The sequence below is a fragment of the Triticum aestivum genome, chromosome 3B, assembly GCF_018294505.1.
Source record: "Triticum aestivum cultivar Chinese Spring chromosome 3B, IWGSC CS RefSeq v2.1, whole genome shotgun sequence".
NCBI classification, from domain to species: Eukaryota; Viridiplantae; Streptophyta; class Magnoliopsida; order Poales; family Poaceae; genus Triticum; species Triticum aestivum.
In genome coordinates, this window is record NC_057801.1 from 675,314,375 (window position 1) to 675,326,233 (window position 11,859).

Below are 11,859 nucleotides of genomic sequence, written 5' to 3' on the forward strand. Positions count from 1 at the left end.
GCCTCCCGCACCGTCTCCTGCCGCGGCCGCGCCGCCCGGCCTGACCGAGCGTCGCCGCCGGCTCGCCCTTGCCGTCCGCGCCTCCTCCTCCCCGACCGAATCCAGCCGCGGGAGGGCTCGATCCGCCTCCGTCGGCCATTCCCCGTGCTCCGGCGAGTTCTCCGGCGCCTCGAAGTCCGTGCCCGATCTGGATCACGAGGTTGACTTCTCCCCTTCCCCGATTTTGCCCGTCCCGTAATCATTTACATTATCATGCCATGTTCAACGCATCATATCTCTGCATTCGTAGCTCCGTTTTGTGCATGTAATATGTCAAATTGTTCGTCTCAACGAGTACATCATTTCATTCCACTGCATCATATTCATTTGAGGTCATATTGATGCCTGAATCATCATTGTAAGAGTGCTTCATGATGTTTTCTGCTGTCTGTTAACAGAACATGCTCTTTTGTCATTTTTGCCATGATTGATGTGTGCATCCTATGAGGTTGATGCCTACATGTGTTTTGAACTATGCCATGCCTTCTTTACAGAGGTGCTTACCATGTATTTTTGTGATCAATGTGGTGACTAGCACAAGCATGCAAACTAGGCTTCGTAATGTTGCTGTTTTAGTCCCTGTTTTGTTGTTATTTTGATGCCACGTAAACATGATGGTACAGAGAGATCCATGCATAACTTGAGATACGTCAGTAAGGATGTTTTGAACATATGGTTGTTCTCTATCCATTCATGCCCTTGGTTACAATTATGGAGTAGTCTAGCATGTCATTATCGTGCTCTACTTTTGCTTCAAAATGTTTCCTGGCAGATTGTTTACATGTTATTCAATTTTGCCAAGGTTGTTGTAGTTGATCCTTGCATGCTATGAACTTGCTCTTGACATTCTTAGCTTCACAAATATGTCTTCTTACTGTTGGTTGCCTTGCCATGCCATTTATTGCTCTATGGTGAGTGGTACAAGCTCACCAACATGCCTTCATAATTCTGTTTCTACCATGTTTGAATCTGTAATATAACTTGCTATGTTTACGTGGGTGCCATCATATTTTCTGATCCTTTTTGGCTCATGGTCAGTAAGGGACTTTTGATCTATGAAATTAGTAGATTCATGACATGCCTTTGTTTGCCATGTTAAGTTCCTGTAACATGTTGTTTGATAGCTCTGAACATTGCAACCTGATGTTATTTTCTGCAAAGTCTGAAACTGATATTATTTGCAATCTTACCATGTGTGTTTGAGCATGTTCTAGTGATTTATGGAGATAGCTCAGTGTTCATGTTTTGTTATGCTTTACCTGTACATCATGCCCATGCCTTTTGTTTTCTGGTTGAGGTCCTGTAGCATGTTGTTTTGATGCTTGCAATATGCCTAGTTGCTGTTTTGGACAGATTGTTGCTATAACTTGTATAGTGTGTGTATGTTGAACCGTTGCTCCGTTTTGAGTGTGCTATATATGAAAGATTTTGCATGTAGTTTCATATTATCATGTTGCATCCATGTTTTGAGGTGTTTGCTTGATGTTTGGGTGCATTTCGCATCAATGCCATGTTTTACTTGTTTTGCTCATATCTTCTAGGTCGTAGCTCCGAACTAAATAAACTTTATATGTAACTTGACTAGAATCTCGTGTAGATCATCTTGGTGCATCTTAACTTGGTGTTTAACAACTTGAACATAAGGTTTATTCAGATCTGTACCAACTTCGAAATTTGCATATGAGGACTTACCGGAATTGTTATATGTTGTTCCCGGCCTCATTTAAACTTGCCTTGATGTGTTGCTCTTGTTTGCATCATCTCTTGCCATGAGTAGCTTCATGTAGTCTTGACTTGCATCATGCTTGTTTGTGCATCATGTCTTGTTCATGTGTGGTGTGTTTACTATGTTGTGTGCTTCTTCTCGATAGTTCCGTTTCGTTGCGATCGTGAGGATTCGTTCGTCTACGCTTGGTTCGGCTTCATCCATTCGTCTTCTTCATGGACTCATTCTTCTTCCTTGCGGGATTTCAGGCAAGATGGCCGCTACCCTGGATATCACTACTATCATTGCTATGCTAGTTGCTTCGTTCTATCGCTATGCTACATTACCTATCTTTTACTCTTCAAGCCTCCCAGATTGCCATGAACCTCTAACCTTTGACACCCTTCCTAGCAAACCATTGCTTGGCTATGTTACCGCTTTGATCAGCCCCTCTTATAGCATGGCTAGTTGCAGGTGAAGTTGAAGATTGCTCCATGGTGGACAGGATTTTGGTTGAGATATCACAATATCTCTTATATTATTATTAATGCATCTATATACTTGGTAAAGGGTGGAAGGCTCGGCCTTTTGCCTGGTGTTTTGTTCCACTCTTGCCGCCCTAGTTTCCGTCATACCGGTGTTATGTTCCCGGATTTTGCGTTCCTTACGCAGTCGGATGATTTATGGGACCCCCTTGACAGTTCGCTTTGAATAAAACTCCTCCAGCAAGGCCCAACATTGGTTTTACCATTTGCCTCACCACCACCTACCTTTTCCCTTGGGAGTCGCCCTCTCGAGGGTCATCTTTATTACAGCCCCCCCGGGCCAATGCTTGTCTAAGTGTTGGTCCGAACCAGAGCCACTTGCAGCGCCACCTCGGGGAAACTCGAGGTCTGGTTTTAGTTGTACGTAGTGTTCATCCGGTGTTGCCCTGAGAACGAGATATGTGCAGCTCCTATCGGGATTGTCGGTGCATCGGGAGGTCTTGCTGGTCTTGTTTTACCATTGTCGAAATGTCTTGTAAACCGGGATTCCGAGTCTGATCGGGTCTTCCTAGGAGAAGGTATATCCTTCGTTGATCGCGAGAGCTTATCATGGGCTAAGTTGGGACACCCCTGCAGGGTATAATCTTTTGAAAGCTGTGCCTGGGGTTATAGTCAGATGGGAATTTGTTAATGTCCGGTGGTAGATAACTTGATACCAGATCCGAATTAAAACGCATCAACCGTGTGTGTAGCCGTGATGGTCTCTTTTCGGCAGAGTCCGGGAAGTGAACACGGTTTCTGGGTTATGTTTGACATGAGTAGGAGTTCAGGATCACTTCTTGATCATTGCTAGCTTCGCGACCGTTCCTTTTGCTCTCTTCTTGCTCTTATTTGTGTATGTTAGCCACCATATCATGCTTAGTCGCTGCTGCAGCCTCACCACTTTACCCCTTCTTTTCCCTTTAATCTTTGCTAGTGTTGATACCCATGGTAATGGGATTGCTGAGTCCTCGTGGCTCACAGATTACTACAACAACAGTTGCAGGTACAGGTTATGCGATGATCATGACGCGAGAGCGATGCTTACTTGCGTTAAGTTCTTCTTCTGCTTCTTCGTTCAGGGGATAGGTTCCAGGTCGGCAGCCTGGGCTAGCAGGGTGGATGTCGTTTGAGTTTCGTTTGTGTTTCATCCGTAGTCGGATGATGCCCTAATATAATGTGATGTTGTATTCGTGTGGCATTGTATGCCTCTTGTATGTATCCCCATCTATTATGTAATGTTGATGTAATGGTATCCACCTTGCAAAAGCGTTTCAATATGCGGGTCTATCCTTGGTGGGACCTTCGAGTTCCTTTTGGTTAGGGTCGCATATTGGGCGTGACACACTCATCAGATCACATACATCAGTATGTATTATTTCCAATAATTCAGTTGCTCGCTCAATTGTTCCGGAGAACGATGTCTTAGTCATCTTGCCCATAATGCATGGTTCGCAAGCATCAAGTGATTCCAAAATCCCATCAGCATGGAGTTTCTTCATGTGGTTTACACTAATATGACATAAACGGCAGTGCCACAAATAAGGTGCACTATCATTATTAACTTTGCATCTTTTGGCTTCAATATTATGAATATGTGTATCACTACGATCGAGAACCAACAAACCATTTTTCATTGGGTGTATGACCATAGAAGGTTTTATTCATGTAAATAGAACAACAATTATTCTCTAACTTAAATGAATAACCGTATTGCAATAAACATGATCAAATCATATTCATGCTCAACGCAAACACCAAATAACACTTATTTAGGTTCAACACTAATCCCGAAAGTATAGGGAGTGTGCGATGATGATCATATCAATCTTGGAACTATTTCCAACACACATCGTCACCTCGCCCTTAACTAGTTTCTGTTCATTCTGCAACTCCCGTTTCGAGTTACTAATCTTAGCAACTGAACTACTATCAAATATTAAGGGGTTGCTATAAACACTAGTAAAGTACACATCAATAACATGTATATCAAATATACCTTTGTTCACTTTGCCATCCCTCTTATCCGCCAAATACTTGGGGCAATTGTGCTTCCAGTGACCAGTCCTTTTGCAGTAGAAGCACTTAGTCTCAGGGTTAGGTCCAGACTTGGGCTTCTTCACTTGAGCAGTAACTTGCTTGCCGTTCTTCTTGAAGTTCCCCCTCTTCCCTTTGCCCTTTTCTTAAAACTAGTGGTCTTGTCAACCATCAACACTTGATGCTTTTCTTGATTTCTACCTTCGTCGATTTTCAGCATCACGAAGAGCTTGGGAATCATTTCCGTTATCCCTTGCATATTATAGTTCATCACGAAGTTCTAGTAACTTGGTGATAGTGACTAGAGAACTCTATCAATCACTATATTAGCTGGAAGATTAACTCCCACTTGATTCAAGTGATTGTAGTACTCAGACATTCTGAGCACATGCTCACTAGCTGAGCTATTCTCCTCCATCTTGTAGGCAAAGTATTTGTCAAGAGTCTCATACCTTTCGACATGGGCATGAGTCTGAAATACTAATTTCAACTCTTGGAACATCTCATATGCTCTGTGGCAGTCAAAACGTCTTTGGAGCCCCGATTCTAAGCCGTAAAGCATGGTGCACTAAACTATCAAGTAGTCATCATATCGAGCTTGCCAAACATTCATAACATTTGCATCTGCTCCTGCAATCGGTCTGTCACCTAGCGGTGCATCAAGGACATAATTTTTCTGTGCAGCAATGAGGATAATCCTCATATCACGGATCCAATCCACATCATTGCTACTAACATCTTTCAACTTAGTTTTCTCTAGGAACATATCAAAAATGAAACAGGGGAGCTAAACGCGAGCTATTGATCTACAACATAGATATGCAAAATACTATCAGGTACTAAGTTCATGATAAATTAAAGTTCAGTTAATCAAATTACTTAAGAACTCCCACTTAGATAGACATTCCTCTAATCATCTAAGTGATCACGTGATCCATATCAACTAAACCATGACCGATCATCACGTGAGATGGAGTAGTTTTCAATGGTGAATATCACTATATTGATCATATCTAATATATGATTCACGCTCGACCTTTCGGTCTCAGTGTTCCGAGGCCATATCTGCATATGCTATGCTCGTCAAGTTTAACCCGAGTATTTCTGCGTGTGCAAAACTGACTTGCGCCCGTTGTATATGAACGTAGAGCTTATCACACCCGATCATCACGTGGTGTCTCGGCACGACGAACTTTGGCAACGGTGCATACTCAGGGAGAACACTTATACCTTGAAATCTAGTGAGAGATCATCTTATAATGCTACCATCAATCAAAGCAGAATAAGATGCATAAAGGATAAACATCACATGCAATCAATATAAGTGATATGATATGGCCATCATCATCTTGTGCCTTTAATCTCCATCTCCAAAGCACCGTCATGATCACCATCGTTACCGGCGCGACACCTTGATCTCCATCGTAGCATCGTTGTCGTCTCGCCAACTATTGCTTCTACAACTATCGCTACCGCTTAGTGATAAAGTAAAGCAATTACAGGGCGATTGCATTGCATACAATAAAGCGACAACCATACGGCTCCTGCCAGTTGCCGATAACTCCGTTACAAAACATGATCATCTCATACAATAAAATATAGCATCATGTCTTGACCATATCACATCACAACATGTCCTGGAAAAACAAGTTAGACGTCCTCTACTTTGTTGTTGCAAGTTTTACGTGGCTGCTACGGGCTGAGCAAGAACCGTTCTTACCTACACATCAAAACTAGAACGATATTTCGTCAAGTTAGTGCTGTTTTAACCTTCAACAAGGACCGCTGCCGACCCCGCCATTGTCTTCCTTCCTGGTGGGCAGAGCGAGGAGGAGGCAACCCTGAACCTGAACGCCATGAACAAGCTCCAGACCAAGAAGCCTTGGAACATGTCCTTCTCCTTCGGGCGTGCCCTCCAGCAGAGCACCCTCAAGGCCTGGTCTGGCAAGAGGGAGAACGAGGAGAAGGCCAGGGCGACATTCCTGGTGAGGTGCAAGGCCAACTCTGAGGCCACCCTCGGCACCTACAAGGGCGATGCCACCCTCGGCGAGGGCGCCTCCGAGCGCCTCCACTTCAAGGACTACAAGTACTGATCTATCTGCCTCCGGCGTTGTGGCCCGTTTGGGCGTCCCGCTTACCAGTATCATTGTTTGGTTTTCTGATTCCTGATATATCCTCGGATATCGAACATCGTTTTTAATAATATGGAACTTGTGTCTTCATAATACCATAGTAGTTTCTTTTTGGAGTTGAAGTACCCTGGAAATCGGGTGCTGCGTATCGTATATTGGAGCAGGTTTTTGTTCCATGGTCCTGTAATTTACCTGCTCATACAATGTTAAAACCTGTCATATGCTGAGTACACATGTGTTCCGTCACTTTTTCTTTCTTTGTTCCTCATGGTTTAAACTGTCAAATGGCTATCGATAAGTTTCATTCATGAAAAGTGTTTGCGCTGAGCCATCTGGAATTTCCTTCCTCGGTTTGATGCACGACTTTCAAAGATTACGATTCAGCTACTAAACAAGTTTCTCCTAGCATCGACTCTTTGATAATGAAGGCAAAAATACTGCCACTTCCTTCTTCTCCGTTCCTAAATATAAGTCTAGAAATTCCACTTATATTTAGGAACAGATTTGAAGGCGGTATCGACACAGCAGCAGATTCCAATCGACGTCCTCATCCAGCAAATCCATCGATCAGTTGAATCTTGACCTGAAAGGCCTGTAAATTACAGAGGAAAACACTCGGGCACAACATCTACAGGTTTGACAGTGCCATGAAGTAATAAACGCAATTCAAATCTATGGTACATGAACCGGACCTGCCTTTTGGCAGGGCTAATCTAAAAGAGACATACATGACCTTCAGACACCAGCTGCTGAAATTTGGAAAGTAAGCCCTTGGGCACGAGACTGTGTATTCACTCTGCAGCTTTGTACCAAAGACAAATTTGAAACGAATGGAAAGTTATTCAAAAACACTAAATTAAAGGCTAGCAGATGATGCCAGACCCCATGTAAGAATATTTTGTCAGTACATAACGCAAAACATGATAATCCGTTCCTGGTGGAAAATTGTCTACATATATATAGCGAATAACTCAAACACGAACGTCTTACTGAAAGCATAAGTTCTTCTGAATCATCTTGCTCGATGACTAATAATAGAATTGGGACAGTGACACCACCAATAGTCCAATACTAATGCAAACAAAGATCTCTTTCTCTATCGGACCAACACCACGAGAGGAAACCCCTTCATCTGATCATCTAAAAAACAGAGCACCCGAGCCTACAACATAGGAATCACATGCATGAAAGGAAAAGAGTGAACCAATCAACCCCCAAACAAAACAGTAAGCTCACCACAATCATATAGTATATACATGTACCTTTTCATCCACAAGGGAACATAAACCTACCTGCGAATTCCTCCTAAAACCATCTTGATCCAACTAAAAAATTTCACAGGAGAGAACTCGAAACCGGTATGACCTTTCCAGAAAGAAAAAAAAAACCCCATAAGCAAGATAGATGTTTTGCACAAAAACAACAACAGAACAAAAAAGTACTCCATCCGTCCTAAAATAAGTGTCTCAACTACAACGGAGTGAGTAATTGTATGACTTTAGATCACAGGACTATGATTTTACGCCATGAACAAATAGGAGAAAAGGATGAATAGGCTAATAAATATACACACCTTTGCATCGACACTATGTTTGGTTGAGATAACATTCAAAGAGAACAACAGTGGCATAAAAAGCCCAACTTCACTCTCACAAATTATTAGATCCAGTTAGGGCACACAATGTTTTTGAAATGAGCACCTCTCAACCCCAACCTGGCGGCTACACCGCAGCGGCGGCGGCCACTGTGGCCCCGTCGCACACCACCCCACCGGCCACCTGATGGTGTCCTGGACTAGGGGGTGCTTGACACGTCTGCTCCCGACCATATGGGACGAGCCGACGACCCCAATAATGATCAACCAGTGGGCCACGTTCGTCGGGCCCAGAATCGCCAAAATGGTATCTTTTGAAGACTTGGCGCATACTCCGAGAACTAGAGGTTGTCTTCGTCACTATTACCCCTAGATGTAACTGGCCTATGTGTAAACCTTAGCCATCCCCGGTAACTATATAAACTGAGAGGTGAAGAACCATAGAGAACAATCTCATACGCATATGACCTCGTGGTAGATAGATCAACGTGTAACTTGTACTCCCCCGAAACCGATACAATCAAGCATGACGTAGGGTATTATCTCTTCGAGAGAGCCCGAACCTGGATAAATCCTCATGTCACCTGTTACCATCATACCAAGGCTACTAGCTTGGGACCCCCTACATGAGATCCATTGGATTTGACTCCATCATTGGTGGCCCCATGCAGGTCCCTCTGAGTAGTCGCAACGGTGCAATGGCATTTGCGGCCAAAGATCAGATCGACATCGGCGTCGTTCTGCGCCAGAACACCCCTGCTCCGTCTCGACCGGCCAGTTGGGGCGAATTGAAGTTTTGACCCCTCGTCAACATGTCGCGACGAATCATGACCCGCTGCTCCTTCCTCACCCATGATGTTAGATCATACCGAGGAGAAGCATGCCATACTTTTCCAAGCACCAGTGCCAAGTCTAGTTTGGGCGAAAAACATGTCACAGAGGATCAAGTCTAGACCTCGAATCCGGCGAATTAGTGCAAAAGCCAGCCAATTTTTTTGTCCAAAAGCTAAGAAAGACCGATGAAAAACCGAAAATCCAAAAAACCCAAAAAAAAACATTTAAAAAGAAGGAAAAACAAAAACAGAGGGAGCGCCCAGAGCATGACACGTGGCGGCGGCTGAGAGCGCGCCATATTCGAAATTCACAAACGGGCGCCCACTACTGCTCCCCTCTGGGCCGACCATTCTCCTTTTTTTCTCCCGTCAACTTTTTGAAAAGAAAGGTGTTGCGACGGGATCGAACTCGTGACCTCATCCGTCCAAATGAAGCGCAGCAACCACCGGGGCTTATCACGCTCTTCTGCAAACTTACTTCGTTATTTTCTTTTGTTTCGTTTTAAAGTTTCGTTTGTTCTTTTCCTTTTTCTTTTCTTTTTTCTTTCCTTTTTCTTTTTCCTTGTTTTCTTAAAAGTGCGGTTTTACATAAAAATTGTGAACTTTTTTTCACAAATTGATGAACCTTTTAAAAATTAGATGAACTATTCCTCATTTCGGATGAACTTTTTTTAAATTTGATGAACCTTTTGAAATCCGATGAAAATTTTTAAAATTCAATGAACCTTTTCTAGTTTGATATACTTTTTAAAATTTATTGAACTTTTTTTTTCAAATTTGATGAATTTTTTCAATTCGATGAACTTTTTTTCAAATTTGATGTCCTTTTTTAAAACTTTGATGAACTTTTCTAAACAGATAAACTTCTTTTCAAGTTCATGATTTGTTTTCTTGGATTCATGATGTTTTGATTTTTTTGCGAATTCGTTGTTTTTTTTTGTTTTTTTCCCCAAATGTGATCGAGCGAACCAGGGAAAAAAAGAGAAATCTAAATGGGCCGGCACACTTGCATGAACGCGTGGGCTCTAACGTAGCTCCCCGTTTCCTGAAGCGCCAAATAGGAGGTCCCATAAGGGCCTTCACTAGAGGTATGGGCTAATTCTATCGGATTTTTATGTACTCGACCACGTATCAGAACAAAATCTTCTAAAAAAAACGTATCAGAACAAAATTTGCTGGAATATCCTATTTGCCGCTCGCTGCGGCAAGTTGTCGGCCGGACCCACAGGAAGATCGATCGAGGGTTCGCGCCTGGGCCGGCACGTAAAATGTGTCGAAGATTCCGGTTTTAGGAACCTTCTCGCTTGTACCCAGCCGGTTTTCTCCAGTTTTGGGAACCTTCTAGGAGCTTCGTAACACTTTTTTTTCTGTTTTTTTTTCGTTTTTCGTTTTTATTTTTCGTTTTTCCTGTTTATTTTTTCTTCTCTATCTTTTCCTTTTCATTCCTTTTCTATTTTTTCAAGTTTTCTTTTCACCTTTTTTCTTTCAGTTTCTTTTCTTTATTTTTCCTCATCTTCACTTTTTCATTTTTCATAATTTTAAAAAGGTTCAAACTATTCAAATTTTGTTTGCATGTCAAAAATATTCGAAATTTTAAAAAAGTCTTCGCTTATTGAATTTTTTTCTAACTTTTTAAAAATATGTTCCGGTTTTTATAAATATTGTTCATGTATTGAAAAAATGTTTAAATTTCCAAACTTGTTGAGATTTCTAAAAAGGTTCTAAATTTTAAATCCTTTCTTTCAAAAATTTATTCTAGTTCTCAAATTTTGTTCACAAATACAAAATATTCATAGTTCTCAAATTTTGTTCACAAAATTTAAAAAATGTTCATCTTTTCAAAAAAAATAGGAGTTTTAAAAAACGTTCCTCTTTCAAAATTCATTCGCAAATTTAAGAAAAATGTTCGTGTTTTCCAGTTTTGTTCGGTAGCTTCAAAAAAATTTCTATTTCAAATTTTGTTCGCCATTTTCAAGAATGTGTCTGTTTCTAACTTTGTTTGGGAGTTTAAAAAAATGGTTGAATTTCTTTAAAAATGCTAACGAATTATAACAGTTCTAAAAAATGTTCTTGATTTGATAAAACTCTTCATATTTCTCAAAAAATGTTTGAAAATTAAATAATGCTTTCATTTTCAAATTTTGTTCTGAGTTTGAAAAAAATGTTCTTGTTTCAAAAACTGTTGACGGATTCCAAAACTATTCGGATTTCCGAATTATTGTTCAGAGTTTCAAAAAATGTTGCCTTTAACTAAAATTTGTTCACATATTCAATAATGTTTGTGATTTTCAAAAAAGTGTTCAGTTTATCAAAAGATTGTTCGGATATTCAAGAGATGTTCGTGCTTTTTTTTCTTCTTCTCAAAGTTGAAAAGTGTTCGCTTTAAAAAAATATTTACAAAATAATGTTCGCGTTCAGAATTTGACAAAATGCTCGGGTCTATATTTCCTTTAGCTTAGCGCGCCATTGAGAACAAAGAAGCTCATCTAACCTGTTGGCTAGGCTCGCGCATAAGCAACAAGAGGTCGCTCGTTCGATCCCTCCCTGATTTTTCACTGTGTTACACTAATGGGCCGGCCCAGCTGGAGTCGCGCCTGTGCGTCCGCTCGGCAATTTGCCGCAACGAGCGGTGCATAGGAATTCTGAAAAAACCTTATCTGAACAAAATCGGGAATCATCTACTGTATTTGGGCTTCCAGTGTCAAAGAAGATTCAAACATTTCCTTTTATATTTTTTTTGTGTTATTACATTTATTTACGTTTCTGAAAAAAAGTATTATATATTTTTTAAATGTTCATTGCGCATTAGCGAAATCGTGCAGTGCAATATAAGTTTGCTTTAATAAATAAAAATTGATAGCGTTCAAAAACGATTTTTCTGAAATTTATAAAAATATTTACACATTTTTAGTATGTTTTTGCGACATTTAAACGTTTTTATACAAGCAAAATAAATTCTCACGTAATTCAAAAAAAGCGTGTTGTATCATTTAAG

The 11,859-nt window shown here is 41.0% G+C and overlaps 1 protein-coding gene across 1 annotated transcript in view; it reads left to right on the forward strand.

Moving 5' to 3' along the window:
- LOC123067676 (fructose-bisphosphate aldolase 1, cytoplasmic-like) overlaps nucleotides 1-6,398 on the forward strand; it is a 26,143-nt gene extending 19,745 nt beyond the window's left edge. The window contains exon 3 of the mRNA XM_044490373.1: nucleotides 6,086-6,398. Within this exon, the coding sequence (XP_044346308.1) occupies nucleotides 6,086-6,398 (313 nt within the window). The remainder of the gene's footprint in view (nucleotides 1-6,085) is intronic.
- Nucleotides 6,399-11,859: the final 5,461 nt, after the last annotated feature.